General features: G+C 44.5%; 1 protein-coding gene across 1 annotated transcript in view; it reads left to right on the top strand.

The window, feature by feature from the left end:
• CD38 (CD38 molecule) overlaps positions 1–22633 on the top strand; it is a 57342-nt gene that overhangs the window by 22300 nt on the left and 12409 nt on the right. Inside the window, exons 2-3 of the mRNA XM_019453658.2 lie at positions 16588–16717; positions 19708–19843. Coding sequence (XP_019309203.2) covers positions 16588–16717; positions 19708–19843 — 266 coding nt within the window. The remainder of the gene's footprint in view (positions 1–16587; positions 16718–19707; positions 19844–22633) is intronic.

Raw genomic sequence — 22633 nt, 5'->3', positions numbered from 1 at the left:
CCTTCTTTCTCAGAGGCAAATACTGCTGTGTGTCTCTCTTGCATCTTTTTAGAAATGCTCTCTGGATATATAAGCATTTTTCCCATATTCTCTCCCCCGCCCCACACATTGTCCCCTCTGTGCCTCACTCTTCTGTTTTCATTTTACAGTTGTATCTTGATTATTAGTGTAGTTCTGTCTCATTCTAATGGTTACATCATATTCCAGTGTATGGATTTACCATATTTTACATTTGTACTGATGGGCAATTGATGTTTTTTAAAAAAACTTTTGTAATATCTTACAAACAGTGCTGCAATAAATTCTTGTGTGAGATAGAATCCTGAAAGAAGAATCACTAAATTCAAGGCTATACCATTTTTAATTTTGAAAATAGCCAAATTTCTATGAGGCAAATCACCTCTTGAGGCAATAAAAGTTTCTGTTTTGCCATACCTGTACGATATAGGGTGCTTTCAAACTTTCTGATTTTTTTTTTATCAATCTGATAAGAGAATATGTTACTGCATTCTGATTTTAATTATTATTTATTTTGTGTTTTGCCCTGCAGAGTAAGCTTTGTTTTTTCCCGTTACCAATGTATTTTGGTAATCGTAATCATGTTGTTTTAGAGATTTATCCTTGTGGATATATGAGCTCCAGTTCATTTATTTCAACTCGTGTATGAGATCCTGCTGAATGACCATATCTTACATGAATTAATCTATTCCCTTATCCTCAGTTTCTGCTGGCATAAACAATGCCAGAACACAAGTCTGCTCGTGCATATGATTTCCTCCTAAGGCATTTAGCTAGAGATAGAAATACTAAGCCAGGGGGCGCCTGGGTGGCTCAGTCGGTTAAGCGTCCGACTTCGGCTCAGGTCACAATCTCGCGGTCCTTGAGTTCGAGCCCCGCGTCGGGCTGTGTGCTGACTGCTCAGAGCCTGGAGCCTGTTTCGGATTCTGTGTCTCCCTCTCTCTCTGACCCTCCCGCGTTCATGCTCTGTCTCTCTCTGTCTCAAAAACAAATAAACGTTAAAAAAAAAAAATACTAAGCCATGGCGTATGTCATCTTCCCCTTTATTGAGTGTATTAGTTTGCTAGGACTGCAGTAAGGAAGCACCGCTAGCTGAGTGGCTTAACAAATGTATTGTCTCACATTTCTGGAGCCAGAAATCTGAAGTCAAGGTGTCAGAAGGGATTGTTCTTTCTGAAGGCTGTGAGGAAGAATCTGTTCCATATCTCTGTCCTAGTTTCTAGAAGCCTCGGCTGTTCCTTGTCTAGTATAGGCCATTCTCCCTGTGTCTTCACATTGTCTTTCTTCTGTGCGGGTCTCTCCCTGTGTCCAACTTGCTCCCTTTTATGAGGATCCTGGTCATATTGGACTAGGGTCCACCCCTATCATCAGCTTAACTTGAACATCTTCTAGGACCTTATTTCCAAATAAGGTCACAGTCTGAGGTCGTGGGGGGACATCTTTTGGGTGGACACAATTCATCCCCTAACAGTGAGTGTACCAATTAAGATGCTTTTGGCTACAAGTAAAAGAATACTCAGCTGAATGTAGTTTACTTATTTACTTATTTAAAATATTTTTTAACGTTTACTCATTTTTGAGACAGAGAGAGAGAGAGAGAGAGAGAGAGCGTGTGCGCACACAAGCGGGGGAGGGGCAGTGAGAGAGGGAGACACAGAATCTGAAACAGGCTCCAGGCTACGAGCTGTCAGCACAGAGCCCGACGTGGGGCTCTAACTCATGAACCGTGAGATCATGACCTGAGCCGAAGTCGACGCTTAACACACTGAGCCCCCCAGGTGCCCCTGAAAGTAGTTTAAAACAAGAGGTTTTTACAGACACACATAACCAGCCAACCGGAAGTGACGTGATCCTAGAGTCCGGTTCAGCTGCTCAGTGATGGACCAAGTCTTCTTATTCACTCTCCCATCTCCCTGGGTGGCTTCTGGTCCCAAGATGGCTGCTGCAGTTCCAGCTATTATGTCTTTCCTTATAGAACGATGCCCAGGGACAGAGAACAGGAGGATGGCAAGAATGCCCCCATTTCAAGTCTCTTTCTATCAGAGAATAGCATCTTTCTCGGGAGACCTCTCTCCATTGCCCCTGTGCTGAATTTCATTAGCCAGAATAGAGCCACATGGCTCCCCAAACTGGAAAGGAGGCTTGTGAGCTATTTGATATTTTGAATCAACGTGATAGGAGGCATGCTTTGCCAAGAGGGGAGAAGAGTGAGGAAAATCTGTTTGGGCTGGGAACCAGCAGTGTCTGCCATATTACCTATGGCCAGACTGGTCTCCACATTTGTGGTGTCACCTGACTTTCGGAAAAGTCCTTGTTGCTCTGTCCTCACCATCGCTCGGAACAATTTTGCGCATCTTTTTGTGGCTTTAGTTTTCATTTTCCTGATGACTAACACAACTGATCATCTTTTTTTTTTTTTTTTTAAATTGGTTTTGTCCATTTTCTTTTCTTTTTTTTTTTTTTCAACGTTTTTTTTTTAATTTATTTTTGGGACAGAGAGAGACAGAGCATGAACGGGGGAGGGGCAGAGAGAGAGGGAGACACAGAATCGGAAACAGGCTCCAGGCTCCGAGCCATCAGCCCAGAGCCTGACGCGGGGCTCGAACTCACGGACCGCGAGATCGTGACCTGGCTGAAGTCGGACGCTTAACCGACTGCGCCACCCAGGCGCCCCCAACTGATCATCTTTTTATGCGCTTACATTGGCCCCTCTGGTGTGTGTGTGTGTGTGTGTGTGTGTGTGTGTGTAAAGTACCTATTTTTGTATTTTGCCTGTTTGTATGTTGAATTGTCTGTCTCCTCTACACATTCAAGATCCTAATTTTTTGTTAGTTTTGCAGATTGCGAATATGTTCTCCCGATCTGTGTCTTGACTCTTGACTTTATTAGATTCCTTGTATTACTGATGATTTTAATGTAATCATATTTATCTTTTGTGGTTGTGCCTTTTGTACCCTATTTAAGAATTTATTTTCTCAGAGGTCACAATAAAGGTCACATGTATTCCAAAAATGTTAAACATTTGCTTTTTGCAATGAACTCTTTTATCCACTTGGAATTTGTCTTCGTGTGTGGGGTAAGGTAGGGACTTAATTTCATTTTTTCCCCACAGATGGATAGTCAGTTCTGTGAGTACTATTTATCAAACAATTCATCCTTTCCTAAGGGCTTTATAATGCCACTTTCATTTGCATTTCAGACCTGTTAGCTTGTTTCTGGGTTCTCTAATCTGTTCTATAATCTATCCCTAAACAACTACCACATTGTTTAAATCACTAATGTCTTGATATCCAGCAGGCACTGTCTGATTTCTGTTACTAGATATTAGTTTACATTTTTTGGGAGTACTTATATAAACAGAATCTTATCCCGTGTACTCCTTTGTGTCTGGCTTTTTCATGGCCTCCATGTGATGTTTTCGAAATTCATCCCTGTTGTATGTATTAATAGTCTGTTCCCTTTTATTTCTGAATAGTAGTCCACTGTGTGTTTATATACCTGAACTCGTTTATCCATTCCTCTTTTGATGAACATTTGGCTTGTATTTCACTTTGGATATTGTGAGTAAAGCTCCTATGAACAAAGTTTCTGTGTGGATATACAGTTTCGTTCTCTTGGGCAACTACCCAGAATTGAAATAGCAGAGCCACATGCTTTAGCTATTTAAGAAACTACCAAACTGTCCTACAAGGTAATTGTATAGTTTTACATGTTCACCATCAGTGTACAATTATTCTAGCTGCTACACATTCTTTTTTTTAATCTTTATTTATTTGTGAGAGACAGAGACAGAGCATGAGCAGGGGAGGGGTAGAGAGAGGGGGAGACACAGAATCCAAAGCAGCTCCAGGCTCTGAGCTGTCAGCACAGAGCCTGACGTGGGGCTCGAACTCATGAACCGTGAGATCATGACCTGAGCCGAAGCTGGCCGCTTAACCGACTGAGCCACCCAGGTGCCCCTAGTTGCTACACATTCTTACTAACACTTGATATTATCAGACTTTTACACTTTTAGCCATTCTGATGCATTTGTAGTGGTATTTTTATGGTGCTTTTAAAAAAGCATTTATTTATTTATTTTGAGAAAGAGAGAGAGAGATGGTGAGCACACAACCGGGGGAGGGGCAGAGAGACGGGGTGAGAGAGAATCCAAAGCAGGCTCTGAGCTGTTAGCACAAAGCTCAACGTGGGGCTCAATCTCATAAACTGTGAGATCACGACCTGAGCCAAAATCAAGAGTTGGACATCTAACCAACTGAGCCACCCAGGCACCCCTTATGGCACTTTGAATTTGCATTTCCCTCATGACTAATGGTGTTGAACATTGTCTCGTGGGCTTATTGAAGTATGCTTTCAAATCTCTTGCCAATCGTAAAAAAAAAAGTTGGTTTTTGTTCTTACTATTGAGTTGTCAGTTTAGGTATTCTGGATGCAAGTCCTTTGTCAGATGTGTACTGAAAGTTTTTCTTTCATTTTGTGACATGCCTTTTATTCTTCTTTAATGGAGGCTTTTGAGGAATCAAGTTGTTTTTTTTTTAATCTTGATAAGATCCAACTTGTTCACTTTTTCTTATATATATCTTGCCTGACTTATGATGAGGTTACATCCCAATAAACTCATCATATATTGAAAATATCATAAGTCAAACATGCATTTATTACACCTCACCTACTGAACAGCATAGCTTAGCCTAGCCTACCTAAAGTATGCTCGGAATTCTTACATGAGCTTACAGTGGTCACAACAGAGTATCAGACTGCATACCTCTGGCCTGGGAGGAAATCAAAATGCAAAATTTGAAGTACGGTTTCTACTGAATGCATATCACTTTTGCATCAAATCATAAGTGGAACCATCGTAAGTTGGGGACTGTATAGCTTGTGCTTTAGGTCTGTCCTCAACTCCTAGTTAATTTTGTGTAGGGTATGAAGTAAGGTAGGTTTCAGTTTTCTTTCACATATGAAAATCTATTTGCTGTCGCATCATTTATCGAAAGAGCTTTCCTTTCCCCATTGAATTGCTTTGACACTTTTGCTAAAAATCAATTGATCATGCCTTAGTCTGTTTGGACAGCTATACCAGAACAGTATAAATCAGATGACTAATGAACAACAGAAATTTCTTTCTTCTTCTTCTTCTTTTTTTACTTTTTTTAAAAAAGTGTATTTATTTTGAGAGAGACACAGGCAGTGTGAGTTGGGGAGGAGCAGAGAGAGAGGGGGAGAGAGAGAGAGAATCTGCCAGTGCAGAGCCTGATGTGGGGCTTGCACTCCCAAAACTGTTAGTTCATGCCCTGAGCTGAAATCAAGAGTTGGACAACTTCACTGACTGAGCCACCCAGGTGCCCCCAGAAATTGATTTCTTACAATTCCGGAGGCTGGAAAGTCTAAGTTAAAAGGCCAGCAGTCTCAGTGTCATTGCATTTGGAATTAAAACAGCCCTTCCTTGATGATAATTCAGACAGTCCGTTCTCAGTCTGCATATTCCTTGGCTAATCAAGAGCATCTGACACAGTCCATCACTTCCACCACCTTAATACACTTTCTTCACTTGGCTCCCAGAATAACCCATTCTCCTGCCTATTGTCCTACATTCCAATCTTTATTGGGTTTTTCTCCCCACCTCTTCTGTCAGATTGCCTCAAGGCTCAATCCTTGGTCATCTTCTCTCTTTTGTATTTTGGTTGCTGATCTCAGGTAGTTTCATGGCTTTCTCTCTCCTGAACTTCAGGATCAGACACCCGTCTGTTTAGTCCACAGCCTCACTTGCACATCTAATAGAAACTTCAAGCTCAGCGTGTTTGAAACAGAACTGATCAATGCCATCCCCACTAAACCTCTCCATCCCAGTTCATGGCAACTCCATCCTTCCAGTGTCCCAGGCTACGAACTTTGGAATTATTATCGACTCCTTATTTCTTTAACACCACACATCTAATCCATTAGGAAATTTAAGGCTAAAGGGAGTCTATCACTTCTTACCATCTCTCCTTCTACTACCCTGGTCCACATCACCACAGCTACTTGCTCACATTACTGGTCTAGCTTCCTCTTTCGGACTATACTCACTGAAGCTGTCAGAGAAATCCTTTGAAACTTAAGTAATGTCATGTGCTTCCTGCGCTGTGGATCCTCTATGGCTCCACGGTTCTCCATGTGTAGAAGCTCCATTCCTGACAATGGCTCTGGGAGCCCCACCCACTATGCCTTCCTTTCTGTCTACTGTCCACCTGGCTTTCTCTGCTCCAGCCACCAGCCGTACTGGCTTCTTTGCTGTTTCTTGAACATATCAGGCATTTCAGGCCAGATTAATGGAATTAGTGACTTCTAAGCTTTCCTGAAGATTTTTTTAAAATATAATTTATTGTCAAGTTGGCTAATATACAGCGTATACAGTGTGCTCTTGGTTTTGGGGGTAGATTCCTATGATTCATTGCTTACATACAACACCCAGTGCTCATGTCAACAAGTGCTCTCCTCAATGCCCATCACCCATTTTCTCCATCCCCTCCTCCATCAACCTTCAGTTTGTTCTCTGTATTTAAGAGTCTCTTATGGTTTGCCCCCCTCCCTCTCTGTTTGTAACTATTTTTTCCCCTTCCCTTCCCCCAGGGTCTTCTGTTAAGTTTCTCAAGTTTCACATATGAGTGAACACATATGATATCTGTCTTTCTCTGCCTGACTTATTTCACTTAGCATAATACCCTTCAGTACCACCCATGTTGCTACAAATGGCAGGATTTTATTCTTTCTCATTGCTGAGTAGGATTCCATTGTATATATAAACCACATCTTCTTTATCCATTCATCAGTTGATAGACATTTAGGCTTTTTCCATAATTTGGCTATTGAAAGTGCTGCTATAAACATTGGAGTACATATGCCCCTATGAAACAGCACTTCTGTATCCTTTAAATAAATTTCTAGTAGTGTTATTGTTGGGTCATAGGGTAGTTCTCTTTTTAATTTTTTGAGGAACCTCTACACTGTTTTCCAGAGTGGTTGTACCAGTTTGCATTCCCACCAAAAGCACAAGAGGGTTCCCGTTTCTCCACATCTCGCTAGCATCTGTTGTTTCTTGAATTGTTAATTTTATGACTCACTATGACTGGTGTGAGGTGGTATCTCAGTGTGGTTTTGATTTGTATTTCCCTGATGATGAGTGATGTTGAGCATCTTTTCATGTGTCTGTTGGCCATCTGGATGTCTTCTTGGGAAAAGTGTCTATTCATGTCTTCTGCCCATTTCTTCACTGGATTATTTGTTTTTCAGGTGTTGAATTTGATAAGTTCTTCATAGATTTTGGATACTAACCCTTTATCTGATATGTCATTTGCACATATCTTTTCCCATTCCGTCAGTTGCCTTTTAGTTTTGTTGATTGTTTCCTTTGCAGTGCAGAAGGTTTTTACCTTGATGAGGTCTCAATAGTTCATTTTTGCTTTTATTTCCCTTGCCTTTGGCGATGTGTTGAGCAAGAAATTGCTGTAGCTGAGGTCAAAGAGTTCTCCTCTGGGGTTTTGATGGTTTCCTGTCTCACATTTAGGTCTTTCATCCATTTTGAGTTTATTTTTGTGTATGGTGTAAGAAAGTGGTCCAACTTCATTCTGCCTGTTGCTGCCCAGTTCTCCCAGCACCATTTGCTAAAGAGACTGTCTTTTTTCCATTGGATACTCTTTCCTGAAGAGTTTTTTAAGTAAGCTCTATGCCCAATGTGGGACCTGATCTCCTGACTCCGAGATCAAGAATCCACAGACTGAGCCAGCCGGGAGCCCCAAGAGTCTTCTTCTGTCTTAACACCCTACTTGCAAAATTCTGACTTCCTCAGGGAATCTTGCTGGTTGCTCTCTTCGCCCACAAGGTGGCAATCTTTGCCTTCAATTCAGGCTCCCTCAGTCTCAAATTAAAGAATTAACCACTGAGTTAACGGGCTCTCGTGTTTTCTTTGGGCCAAGACAATGTTCCCTGCAGGACTTCACGGCAGGAAAAGTTATAGAATGAGTGTAACTACCCCTTGAGATCTAAGTGTTTTTAGGGATGAGGATTTTAGGCTGTGAGAGCTTTCTTGGGGGAGCAACATATTACGTAGTTGATGTTGCTTTATTGGTGGGGACTTTGAAATAGAACTATTATTTGTGGGAAGGATGACAGCATATCCTGAGAGGTGACAGCACCAAGTTAGGAAGTGTGAAGTAGGCTGACAACATACAGATTTAACCACCAAATGTACTTGGTTTTCACCTTGGTATAAGACTTTAACTCTCTGCCCATCCCCTGTACCCTATTGGCTTTATCCCTTCGCTTGGGAAACAAGTGTCTATTCTGATCTGTACCTTTGCATGCGATCTAGGGAAAGGACAGCCCCTCTGGGGTCTTAGGTCCTCATTTCTGTTAGGAACAACTTCACCTCCTGTGGGGGGCAGCATTGTTCAGAGAAAGAGTGGAGTTTGGAATGTCAGATAGGTCTGCCCCTTGCTAATTGTTCGGCGTTGGTCTTGTTGCTAAACTCTGAGCTTCAGTAGCTCTAATGATAGGAACTTCCCCACAGGGCTAGTGTGAGATTTAAATAGTATGAGTTAAGGAGTAAGCACAGTGCCTGGCACATGGGGAGCACTCTGTGGTGGTCATACACTTTTCCTTCTTCTTTCGAGTGCTCCCTCCTGCCTCTGGGCTCCTGGAGACAACTGCCAGGGTAGGTCAGAAGTAGGGAGAAGGGGGGAGAAGCCAACAAGAAGGGTCGACTCATGGGGGATAGGGCAACTGAGGAACCGTCTGGGGTCTGCTGGAAGGAATAGAGTGGTAGGAAGGGGGAGGACGTGCCACTGACCTTGAATCCTAAGGAGGCAGGCAGAGAAATACTGTCATGGCTAAGACACCAGCTCAGCCTGCAGACTTTCTTACTAACAAATCGAGTCTTCCAGAAGCTGCTTTTGGAGCTTCTGCCAAGCATAAACACTGATTAAGGCATGCTGGTTTTCACAGGCCCTCTGATTCTTGAATATCCTTCTCAAGATTGGAGGTTACTGTCATTGTCCCTCAGCCCAAGACCACCAGGAACACAGGGCAGTTGAACAAGATGGGCTTCATCTCTCTTTCCAAGAGTGAGCCTTAGTACGAGGGCCCCCAGGGCAGGGGAGGGTTCAGTGTGAGCATGTTAGAAAGGATTGATAGGATTGGGGCTTGTTTTATGAGCTTTTGGGGGAAAGAGGCTGGCTTTGCCTGGATGCTGCCAGGGAGCACAGGGCAAGGGGGTCATTCTGTGATAGGGTCTGCCAGGCTGCAAGCATGAAGCAAAGCCAAAGCTGTCACTGGTAAAGAGGGAGCAGCCACTGATACTTACTACGATACAAGGATATTTGGTCTGTGTGTGTGTGTGTGCGTGTGTGTGTGTGTGTTGTGGATATTGTCTGTTGACATCACAGTCTCAGGGTCACAGAGAGGCTTTATTTGATGTCAGGTGCCCTTGAATTATGTTCAACAGGAGAACACCAGGCCAACACAATTCTCTTTTTCATCGCCAACATCTCCATATATAACCTTGTGCTCTCTGGGTCCCCAGGAGGAAGGAACTACAGCAGCTGGGCTGTGATGGCTTTACTTAATTTTGGAAGAAGGGATGATCCTGAGGGGAAGAAAGAAGGCAAGCGAGTGGGCTAATGGTCTGGTCAACTGGACCTCCAGGTAGATAGACTAATGCCATTTGCTAGAACGAAGCAGCCTATGTTGTGAATCCCCTTAACAGGACGTCCTTGGTTAAAGATGACTTAGAGAAAATTGATTCATCATCTGTGAGGCGTGATTCCCTTGAAAGTCATGTAAGCAGTGGAACTCTCTGGGGAATAAAATGGAGATATTTCATCCTTTTAATCCTTCTCGTTGTGTAACGAACCCTATAGAACCCAAAAGGTCACTTCATGGTGTTATCCGTGATTCTGGGCCAGAAAGCATGTGTCTCATGCAGGAAGGCAGGCAGGACACCAGGGGCGATATAGGAAGTGGCATCCCTCCCTCCCTTCCTTTGACTGAGCCTCTCAATGACTTGTCTCCTTGATATGATTCATCAAATCTGACTCTGAGTATGATCTGTGATGAGGAGTGATTTGACAACCCAGTCTTGCTTGAGGATGCAAGAAAGTCTTTAAAGTGGAGACAGTTCCACTGGAAAAAGTCTGTGGCCCTAACCCCTACCCCTCCTCATATATCACATCACTGGGCCTTGAGTGGTGGGGCCAGGGCATCTTGCCTGATTACATGCTATTGTTTTTAACAGGATGAGGGGTAGAAAAGACACTTTGTAGCTAGCAGATGTGAGGGAGGGCGCAGAAATGATGGGTGGTGACGGAGTAGAGATCCTCTTCTGTCTCTGCTGGATACAGGAATTCCTAAGGTGGTATGTTTTCTTTAAACCCAAGTCCTAAGCTTCCCAAGATTCTCAAGTGTTTGGTCTAATTACTCAAGCTACTCTAAAAGAAAATAAAAGTTTTGTTATGATCGCTATTGTAATATATGTTTATTGTAGGAAAAGTCAAAGTATAAGGATGGGACGATTACAAGGCAACCTTATACTCCTCACAACCAGATATAACTATTTTAAAACATGGTTTGAGGGGCACCTGGGTGGCTCAGTTGATTGAGTGTCTGACTCTTGACTTCTGCTCATGTCATGATCTCACGGTTTGTGGGTTTGAGCCCTTCATCCGGCTCTGTGCTGACAGCGCAGAGCCTGCTTGGGATGTGTCTCCCTCTCTCTCTGCCCCTCCCCCGCTTGCTGTCTATTTCTCTCTCTCAAAAAACAAACAAGCAAACAAACAAACATGGTTTGATTGCCGTGGTTTCTTTTCCTTTTAGTTTTAAAAAATTGGTTGTGGGGCACCTGGGTGGCTCAGTCGGTTGGGCGTCGGACTTCGGCTCAGGTCATGATCTCACGGTTTGTGGGTTCGAGCCCTGTGTCCGGCTCTGTGCTGAAAGCACAGAGCCTGGAACTTGCTTCGGATTCTGTGTCTCCCTCTCTCTCTGACCCTCCCCTGTTCATGCTCTGTCTCTCTCTGTCTCAAAAATAAACATAAAAAAAAAATTAAAAAAAATAAATAAAAATAAAAAATTGGTTGTGATTTTGCTATATCTTCATTTAAAAAAATTGAACTTCCCTTCCCCCCTTTTTGGCTGGCTTGGATAATCCATTGTTAAATTTTTTCTTTTAATGTTTATTTATTTCTGAGACAGAGAGGGACAGAGCCTGAGAGGGGGAGTGGCAGAGAGAGAGGGAGACACAGAATCCGAAGCAGGCTCCAGGCTCCAAGCTGTCAGCACAGAGCCTGACGCAGGGCTCGACCTCGCAAACTGTGAGATCATGACCTGAGCCGAAGTCGGTCGCTCAACCGACTGAGCCACCCAGGCACCCCTTGGATAATCCATTTTTATCGTAAACCAACAATACAGAAAAATATGAGGTGAAAGTGGAAATTTGCCTTTATTTTTCTTCCAAGAGACAACCCCAATTACCAGTTTGGTGTGCATCTTTTTCCTGTTTTCTAGAAGGTGAGGTCTCCTTTCACCACTTACCATAAAATAAATATCCCCCAAGTGATTCCAAGCTCTGTACAAATACGTTGTTCAAAGGCTGCTTTGTTTTCCACTGAGCAGAGACACCTTTTGACGCCATTCCCTTCTGTTGGCTACACAGCTCTAATCTCTGGAACCCATCAAAGGCAGCGAAGCCAGAAAGGGGGCACATAGAAACCCTGGGCGGTTACAAATATAGATAGATTTTGCATGCCACAACAACAGGGGAGCCCACAAAGAAAAATCATTTTCAAAAAAGAAGACTGCTTAACATTTAATCAAGGAGTTTTTGTTTTTGTTGTGTGGTTTTAAATCCCGTGCCTATCCTCTGTAGTAGAGAATTAGAAAATGTTCCACTATTTATTGTGTTTTCAAGTTTTAGTGCCTTGGGCAAAAGTCACCGGTGCTTTGATTGTAATTAGTTCTGGTCTTTCTCTGCCCTCAACCATCATCTGAGTGCCTTGAGGATAGCTCTGTGCCTGGTGGGAGGCTCTCGGTAGGACCCCGGGAAGTATTTGTGGAAGGAAAGAGTGGGTGATGAAGCAGCCCAAGTGTCCACGGTGGGTAAACGGATACCCAGAATGACGTGTAAGCCTACAGTGGAATGTTGTTGAGCCTTTGAAAGGGCAGGGGATTCTGACACCTGCTACATCACGGGTAAGCTGTGAGGACATTGCACTAAGTGAAATCAGCCGGTGATGGAAAGACAGGTACCCACAGTAGTCAAATTCACTGAGATAGAAAGTGGCAGTGCAGTTCCCCTGGGAGGAAGGGGGAAGGGGAGGCTTCTGAAAAATTCTCAGTTCTACTCTTTCCACCTTTGCCATTCTGACTTGGTTGGCCTGGAGTCGGTCTTTTCCGAAGCTCTCGGGTGATGGTCAAGTGTGGCCAGAGCTGAGAGCCACAGGACCCGATGACTTCCCACAGTCTGATCCGGGCACAGACAGCTCTTGGGAATAGCCCTGGGGCTCACAGTCTCTATCCCAGGCAGCAGGTCTGCCTGGAAGTAGCACCATTTTGGAATGGAGAGCCATTTTTAATGCAAAAAACAAAACAAAACAAAACAAAACAAAACAAAACAACAACTTCCAGAAATGGCTCTTCCTTCCATGCTGCTTCTTCAATTTTTTTATGTTGTTTTTATCTTATATTTGAGAGAGAGAGATCAACAGAATGTCAGCAGGGGAGGAGCAGAGAGACGGAGACAGAACCTGAAGCCGCCTCCAGGCTTCAAGCTGTGAGCGCGGAGCCCGACGTGGGGCTCGAACCCATGAGCAGTGAGATCGTGACCTGAGGTGAAGTCAGCCGCTCAACCGACTGAGCCACCCAGGGGCCCCCCATGCCGCCTCTTCAGTCAGAGGCGCACCTCCATCTCTGTTGGACACAGACGTTCCTGAGGCCACCTGTTTCTTATAACCGGCCAATTTACTCGGAGCAGCTTGGCTTGGCTATCATTTGATCTGATGGAACGGTGCTCTACCCCGGGGAACAAACATGAACACGGGGGATTCTTGCAAAGAAGCCACACTAATGAACTTGAGGCTCCTTTCCGCATTGACGTCTATAAATGAGTACTGCAGACACCTCCCTATAGTGCCATCCCAACGCCTTTTTAATTCTATATATGTATTTATGCCGATCAAAACGGTGACTGGCACATCCAGGGTGCAATGTTTACTTTTGAGTTTAAGGATAAAAAGAAACTTCAGGGGCTCCTGGGGGGCTCAGTCACTTAAGCATCTGACTCTTGATTTCAGCTCAGGTCATGATCTCAAGGTCGTGAGATCGAGCCCCACATTGGGATCCGTGCTGAGACTCGGACCCTGCTTGGGATTTTCTCCCTCCCTCTCTCTCTGCGCCTCCCTGCGCTTGTGTTCTCTCTATCTCTCAAAATAAAGAAATAACACATTAAAAAAAAAAGTAGCTTCATAAAGCTTGACCCCAGACTTTTGATTGCTCCTCCTCATTTTCTCTCAGTTGTGGACACAAGGAGGCTGTGATCTCTGAGACAGAGAAAGGGAAGGCAGTTAAATCATAAACTCGTCTCACGTCTGTTTCAGCTTATGTTCTAGAACTCTGCTCCTTCTAGACAAGGAGCTCCATTAAATTATTATCAACCTGGGGATCCTTGAGCCCAGAAGGTAGTGTCTCCTGAGCTGGGGGTCTACATACCTAAGAAACATAAAAATAATTTTAGAGGTTCGTGAGTTCTCCCGGAGGCTCCATCAAATCTTTGGTGATTACATAACATGTTCATAAAAACATCTGGTAAACAGTGGGTTCTTGGTGCACGTTCATTTCTCTTTCCTGCCAGATTTTTTTTTTTTTTTTTTTTTTGTAGTGGAAAATTCTCTTGCTCTTCATCTCAGGGAGACATCTCTCCCCCTCCAGCCTTTGTCTGCCCCAAGTTCTGCAGATGCTGGTAGAAGAATTGTATGAGGGAGTTGGAATCCGGAACAGGACATTGTTGAGAAGGCCACTGAATTAAATTAATGGAAGTAAAACATGATCCCCCAAAGTGACATAGCCACCAAACACTTTTTCTCTAAACTTGCCATGATGGTGCCCCATACGTTTTGATTGACATTGAAGTACATAATGCAATAACCCGTTTTCTTTGAAATGTGCAGTGTATGAAGAAAGCCAGTGTATGGTTTCCTGGCCCAGCTTTGGAAGGCAAGCCATGAGGCAGTTGAAATGTCCTGTGCAGACTGGGGAGTAGAGGGATCTCGGCTTGAAAGAGCCCTCCACGAAGCCTGCAGGTGTTGTGTGTGAGCTCATCGAATTCTCTCGAACCTCCCATGAGTGAAGTGATATTACCTCCCTTTCACAGATGGGGAAACTGAGGCTGGAGCGCTTTTCTAGCCTGCCTTCCAAGGCAACGCTGTAGTAGGGTGGTGGGAGCCTGACCTTCAGGGTCACACAGACTTGGGACCTGTCCCGGCTTTCCCACTCACTCATCCTGTGACCTCTGACCGGTTCTATAACTTTGCAGCCTTCAAGTTTCCTCATCAGTAAAATGGGACAACGGTAGGATCTCCCTGTGACCAAGGCCCTTTCTTCTCTAGAATCGAAGTAGTGATTTTAGCTCTGCAATGGCCATCAAGGTGAAAGATTGCTTCGCACCTTCCTTTGCAGCTAGGTGTGGCCTGTGATAACATCTTAGCAAATGAGATGAGAGCAAATAGAACATCTTCTAAGAGCCTGTCCTTAAGAAGCAGCCCACGTGCCCACTGCTGCTGCTGCTGCTTTCCCCTCCTCTTCCTTCTTTCTCTTCCTCTTTCTTTTCCTTAACCTTTCCTGTTGGCTGGAATGTAGTCATGGTGGCTGGAACTGAAGTAGTCATTTTGGACTGAGCAGATGGGTCTCTGATATGTGCAATGTCATAGAAATCCCAGATACTGGCCTTGAGCTTGAGATATGAGCAAGAAATAAAATTCTCTGTTGCGTCCCTGCAATTTTAGGTCTTACTAAGTTGAATCAAATACTGATACATTTGCTCAGAGAAATGATAGGAGATTAGATGAGATACGTATGTGCAATATATATTAAGCCCCCAATAAATGCTACCTTTTGTTGTCATTGTTTATTACTACTACTACTACGAAATTATTATTATTATTATTGCCTCAGCCCACCCAGCTACCGGATGACTGATCTGGAATTCTGTCCTGTGGCTTTTGCATATCAAAGCCATTACATTTTACACGCTGATTCTTACTACGAGTGGAAGATCAAGGAGACAATCATATTGCCTGCGGACAAGGGGATGGGCAGTACTATTGCCCTCTGGGTTGGGTTTGCACCCTAATCTGACCCCCAAGGGGCCGGGTGTTCTCACCACCCCAGGTGCAGGACATACTAACTCTGTGTGCCCTTCCGGGCCCTGTGAGGATGAGCCCCATTCCTAAGTTGGCCCAGGAGTTATATGGGCCACGCCTGCCTCTATGGGCTGCAGATGACTGCTCACAGCCAGCAAGGTCTGAGCAAGGGGCCCAAAAAGAAAGACAGGAAATATTATTGCTGATGTTGCGTGAACCTTTATTCTGTACTGGGCAGTGTGCCGAAAGGATTTACCATGTGTTTTATTTAAGCCCCCAAAGGTTGGGGTTTATCCTGATCGTGATACCTGAGCGCTCCCAGGGGAGACCCACCTCTTTGTCCCGAGGAAATGATGGGTTTCTGTGCACCTGCTAACAGGAACAGAAGGGATTTCAGCTGCTGTCTTCTTAGCCCCTCTCTGTGCCCCCATCCCTCCTCCCTCCGCTCTTTCCCACCCACCTGCCTCCTCATGGCTGGGGGCTGTCTGGAGGGGACGAAGAGTCCGAATTCTATTTCAGAGACTTCTATCTTTAGGGCCAGCTCAGAATTTTCTAGTGGTGGCTCAAAAAAAAAAAAAAAAAAAAAAATCAGATGAGACCACTCTCATGCTTAAAATGATCCAATGGCTTGCCAGTAATTAGAGTAAAATTTGAGATCATTTCTTTGGTCCAAAAGACCTAAGTGATCTACCGCCTGATTATTTTTCTGACCTGATTTCTTACCACTCTTTTCCTTATTCCTTTCTGTGGCAGCTGTGTATTTCAGGGTCTTTGTCCTTGTAGTAGCCTCCGTCTGGAATGTTCTCCTTCTCATCATTCAGTCTTAGCTTAAATGATCTTTCAGGGACACCTGTCCTGACCAGCCTCCCTAACCTGGTCATTGTATCCTGCTGTCGCCCCCCCCCCCCCTTGATTTTCTGAATACTTGGAATAGTCCGTACCGATTTTGTTAACTTATTTGCTTGTTTGATTACTGTCTGTGTCTCTAACCGGAGAAGCAGCTCTGGGAGAGGCAGGGACGTTGCAGGGTGGGGAGGATAACGGTCATCTCTTAAAAAATGCTGTCCGGATGTGCGTGAAGTTCTAGGCATGCAGCCCGTGCTTCGTAAATGACACGTGCCCAGGTAATTATGTTCAAAACCTAACCTTTCATGTTTTGTTTTGTTTTCCGTGTTTTGTCTCACAGACATAAAGATTGCCAAAAGATAGGGAAGGCATTCACAAATGCATTTCTTTCTAAGGATCCTTGCGGCAGCACGGAACAGGACTATCAGCCATTGATGGAGCTGACGAATCAAACTGTACCTTGTGACAAGGTAACGGGATAGAGTTATTGATTTTTTTTAAAGTTTATTTATTTATTTATTTATTTATTTATTTATTTAGAGAACCAGCAGGGGAGGGGTAGAGGGGGGAGGACAGAGGATCTGAGGTGGGCTCTGTGCTGACAGCCCCTGATGTGGGGCCCAGACTCATGAACTGTGAGATCATGAGTCAAAGTCAGATGCTTAACTGACTGAGCCACCCAGGCACCCCGAATTATTGATTTTTAAAACTGAGGATAAAAAAGGGTGCCTGGGTGGCTCAGTCAGTTTAACATCCAACTCTCGATCTCAGCTCAGGTCGTGATCTCAGGGTTCATGAGATTGACCCCGCATCAGGCTCTGTGCTGTCAGCTTGGGATTCTCTCACTTCCTCTCTCTGCTCCTTACTTGTGCGTGCACTCTTTCTCTCAAAATAAATAAACTGCAAAAAACAAAACAAAACAAAAAACAGGGGGCGCCTGGGTGGCTCAGTTGGTTAAGCGTCCAACTTCGGCTCAGGTCATGATCTCGCGGTTTGTGAGTTCGAGCCCTGCGTCGGGCTCTGTGCTGACAGCTTGCTCAGAGCCTGGAGCCTGCTCCAGATTCTGTCTCCCTTTCTCTCTGCCTCTGCGCTGCTCACATTCTGTCTCTGTCTCTCTCAAAAATAAACATTAAAAAAAACCCAACAAAACAAAACAGGATAAAAGCCAAAGGAAGAGACCACAGGACCAAATTTTGGCCAGGATGAGGGAGGAGAAAAATCTGGAGGTTAATGTGTATGCGTGGTTGGCCGAGATGGCGTCTGTGGAGATTTTGCGGCACCTGGATATCATCTGGATTTGGGACATGTGAGGAAGGAAATTAAGAGAGAACCGGGGACAGGGAAAGTGGAAGGAGACGTGACCAAAAATCAGGCAAAGCAAACCTGTGGGAAACCCAACCAACCCAAACAAAAAGGACCCGACTTTATATAACTGCGAAACTCTCCCTTGACCTCTGACGATGATGATGATAATTCATAGCCACCCTGCAGAATAAACAAGTCAAGAGTCAACACCCCCATTTTACCGGTGAGAACACTGAGACTTGGTGAGGTTAGGCGGTCAGTGACTGCTCACGTTTGGTGGCCTTGAAAGTGACCAGTTGAGGGGCGCCTGGGTGGCGCAGTCGGTTAAGCGTCCAACTTCGGCTCAGGTCACGCTCTCGCGGTCCGTGAGTTCGAGCCCCGCGTCGGGCTCTGTGCTGACTGCTCAGAGCCCGAAGCCTGTCTCAGATTCTGTGTCTCCCTCTCTCTCTGACCCTCCCCCGTTCATGCTCTGTCTCTCTCTGTCCCAAAAATAAATAAAAAACGTTGAAAAAAAATTAAAAAAAAAAACGAAAGTGACCAGTTGAAATGTTGGTAGCCTGGGATTTGGAGCCAGAGAGGCCTGGGGTTTATACATAGACTGTACTGGAACAAGTGTGGAATGGCGTACAACTTTCCTCAAGTCAGCATTTAAGGTGAAAATTCAGCGCGCCCCAAATCATCTTTGTGTAGCCTCCGAGCCAGGCACCTATTATAGCCTCTCATCCCCTCGGTGGAGAGCTAGGGTTATTCCAGAGAGCCGGCCAGGTGCACCGACACAGGGCATACAGAAGAGCTGCTTGGCAAATAGACCCGGGACTAAGCACTTTTTATTTGCAATTGTCTCATTTCATCTCACATCTCGGGTTCCTTACAGTCACTATCGATACCATTTTACAGATGGGGAAAGTGAGGTTTCGTGATGCTCTGGCTGCCCAGGGTCAGACAGCTGTAAGTAGTGACGCTGGTTTCACAGGGCACGTGCCTCTGGGGCCCACGCTTCAAACCACGCCCTCCACGCCCTCCTATCGGGAAGGAGTAGAGGGGCACCTGGGTGGCTCAGTAGGTTGATCCTGGGACTCTGGATTTTGGCTCAGGTCATGATCTCATGATCCATGAGATAGAGCCCAAGTTGGGTTCTGTGCTAACAGTGTGGAGTCTGCTTGTGATTCTCTCCCCCCCCCTTTCTCTCTGCCCCTCACCCCCTCACAAAATAAAGAGATAAACTTAAAAAAAAAAAAAAAGAAGGTGCCATTTGCAACTATGTGGATGGAACTGGAGGGTGTGATGCTAAGTGAAATTAGTCAGAGAAAGACAAATATCATAGCACTTCACTCATATGAGGACTTTAAGATACGAAACAGATGAACATAAGGGAAGGGAAGCAAAAACAATAGAGAAACAAGGAGGGAGACAAAAGCATTAAGATATTCTTAAATATGGAGAACAAATAGAGTGTTACTGGAGGGGTTGTGGGAGGGGGGAAGGGCTAAATGTGTTAAGGGCGTTAAGGAATCTACTCCTGAAATCATTGTTGCACTGTATGCTAACTTGGATGTAAATTAAAAAAAAAAATAAGTAAAAATTAAAAAAAATTAATTTAAAACTAAAAAAAAAAAAAAAGGGAATAGATCCATGGTCTGAAGATTGTTCTGGTATTTGACCTTTACAAGGGACCCTAAAAAAATTTACTGTATTTGTTCTTTCCTTTCTCTCCTTTTTCTTTGTGGGAATAGGAAAGATTTGGGGAAGGAAACAGGGTTCTGGAGCCCTTTAAGAACCCAAGAGCACTTCTCCCAGAAAATAGCACGTAGACACAATTGTTTTGCAGATGACTTTAGGAATTTCCTAATGTCTCCTCCAGATGTGCTCTAGTTCTGTGTTTATTGTAAGATTCTCATCCGTGGCTTTCAGACTTTTTTTCACTGCCACCAAAAATAATAATGTGACCTACAAAACGCACACACACACACACACACCCTCCATCCATGGACACAGAACACAGTGATGCACTCAGCAACGCTCACTTTTACTCTAGGGGTTTTACTCTGGTCTTTTCTATCTTTCTCTCATTTAAAAAGATGTGGATTTTGTTTTTGTTTTTGCTTTTTGACTCACTGAATTACTCTCAATAACAGGTTGTGTTTTTCTTTCCTAGACCCTCCTTTGGAGCAAAACAAATGAGCTGGTGCACGAATACGCATGGGTCCAGCGGGAGCTGTTCACCCTCGAGAACACACTGCTGGGTTACATGGGGGACGGCCTCAGGTGGTGTGGAGACCTAGGCTCTTCTGGTGAGGGTCTGGGCTGTCTGGCATTGCAGGGAGTGCAGGGCGAAGGAGCCCTGGGCTCTGCCAGGTGCATTGGTGTGGTGAGGAGCCACAGGTACCTGCCCTGATGCCATCTACACACTTAACGATAATTCAGGTTCCCGTAAAATAGCGTTCCTTAGATCAATTCAGCGTTCTAGAAAAAAACTGATTTGCGAGGTTGGGCCCGTCTGTGCTCCCTGATCTGTCCACTCTGAGAGCAAGGGTAGCCTGCTTCTGAACTGGAGGTGTTTGCTCTCTGTGAGGGCATTATTCGGGACTAGAGAATGGCAGAGCAGGCTGAGGCCTGAGAGGGAGCCAGGCCACAGCCCTTGTTCCACGGAATGGCCATGGCAGCAGGTGGATGGGCTCCTCCGTGTCTCAGGCCAGTGCGTGGCTCTGCTGTCATTGTTCAGAGGTCGCCTTATCTTGCCCAGAAAGACCCAGAATGCTTCACTGTGGGGAGGTGCTTTCTACCCAGAAAACTCTATCGAGCCCGTTTTTACTTCTTTGTGTTTTTCTTTCTCTTTTTATTTATACGGTGGATATTTTTATTTTATGTTGTTTTATTCTTTTTTTTTTAATGTTTATTTATTTTTGGGAGAGAGAGGGAAGGAGAGAGAGAGACAGAGGGCGAGCAGGGGAGGGGCAGAGAGAGAGAGGGAGACACAGGATCCGAAGCAGGCTCCGGGCTCCGAGCTGACAGCACACAGCCCGACGTGAACTCACAGACCGGAGCACAAGATCATGACCTGAGCCAAGTTCGACCCTTACCTGACTGAGCCACCCAGATGCCCCATCTATATTATTTTGTTCTTATTTTTATTGCTTTTGACTGTTTTAAAAAAACTTATTATGGTAGCTTCTTCTTCCCAGGTTTACATTATTTCCAATTATAAAAAGGCTGCATGCTTATTTGCCAAGTACTTATTTGCCAAGTACAGAAGTGTTTAAAGAGTGAAGGTCACCTTGTACCTTCTCCAGTCCTCCATTTCCATGTTATTTCCCAAAGGGGACTGTCGTCAACAGTTCGGTAAGAATCCTTCCACACATGGCCCCGTGCTCACATAAACACATGTGTTAAAAAGTACGCATACACAATCTGCAAGTTTGCTTTATTCGTTTAGAATTAGTAGATAGAAATTACAGCCATATTTTTTCAAAAGCCCTCATGTATCTCCTCTGTACTGTAATTCATTTTACCCAATCTCCAATTGATGGACATTTAGGTTGTTTTTAGATGTTGTTGCTTAGCAACTGTTGCTTCTGTGCACAACAGACACTCACATGCTTACACACACCCACACTGGCACACACCCAGGGCTCACATACAGCTGCGTGCTTGTGGAAGCACTTTGGACAGATACATTTCTACAAATGAGATTTCAGTGCTGAATACACTGTGGTAGAAACAGATACATTTGTCATTCAAAAGGAGATCACCATTTACACTCTCATCAGAATCTGTTACATTACTTATTCACCCATACCCTTGCCAACACTGGATGTTCGCACTTATGAAAATGCTCTTGCCAATTTGATAAAGAAATAATACCTCGGCTTATTTTGCACTTTGGTTGCGAGGCCAATCGTGTTTATATATTTCATGGTAGATATTTCTATTTCTTTTATAAACTGGCTGTTCATATATCTTGATGATTTTTATTGGATGCCTGTTCATATATCTTGACTATTTTTGTTAGTTCTATATAAATTAATAGTAGTAGCTAGTACTTATTGGGTACTTACAAAATCCCAGCCTTTGTGCTACATGCTATGTGAGTATCCACTCAGTGAGTCCTTCCTTACAGCCCCAGGAGGTCCCGTGATGATCCTATTTTACAGATGAGAAGCCTGAGGCTGAGGGCTGTTATATGATTTTCCCGTTAGTAAGTGCTCCCTGAGCACTAACTCCCTGAGTTAGTAAGTGGCAGGGCTGGGAGCGAACCCAGGCTTCCTGGCTGGAGCCCTTGTGTCTTAACTGTGTGTCATCTCACCTCTTCTCTGGAGTACTGGTGGAAAGCCTATTTTTGTCAGTTTGTATTTTTCTTTTAATGCTGTTTGTATTCTGTCTTCTGCTGTACAGAAAGGCAGTGAATCTGCCGACCCTTTCCTATTTGGCTGCTGGGCTTCAAGTCGAGGTTAGATTTTCCTCCGTCTAGATTGGGGACTCTTCATGTGTGTTCGTTCCATTGTCATCAACATTTTTGCCCCTGTTGAGAGATGATTCAAATTTAATTTTGAATGATAATTTAGTAATTATTTACGTCTGTGCATGGAAATGTTTCCTTTTTTATTTGTGTGATTTTGTTTTTAAAGCATACTCCCCCCCCCTTTTATTGCTTATTCTTAAGAGAGAGAGAGAGAGAGAGAGAGAAAGAGAGAGTGTGCGTGCACGAGCTCGGCTAGGGGTGGGGCAGAGAGGGAGACACAGAATCCGAAGCAGGCTCCAGGCTCCGAGCTGGCAGCACAGAGCCTAATGCAGGGCTTAAACTCAGGAATCATGAGATCATGACCTGAGCCAAAGTCAGATGCTTAACCAAGTGAGCCACACAGGCACCCCCACGCATGTACTGCCCCTTCTAAAATGGATACCACTCGGGCGCCAGGGTGACTCAATCAGATCAGCATGCCGACTTTGGCTCAGGTCATGATCTCATGGTTCACGAGCCTGAGCCCTGCATTGGGCTCTGTGCTGATTGCTCAGAGCCTGGAGCCTGCTTCGGATTCTTTGTCTCCCTCTCTCTCTGCTTCTGCCCCCCACCCCCACCCCCG

This window comes from Panthera pardus, unplaced genomic scaffold (assembly GCF_024362965.1).
Source record: "Panthera pardus isolate Hobbes unplaced genomic scaffold, ASM2436296v1 HiC_scaffold_13, whole genome shotgun sequence".
Taxonomy (NCBI): Eukaryota; Metazoa; Chordata; class Mammalia; order Carnivora; family Felidae; genus Panthera; species Panthera pardus.
This window is presented reverse-complemented; position numbering and strand designations above follow the sequence as displayed.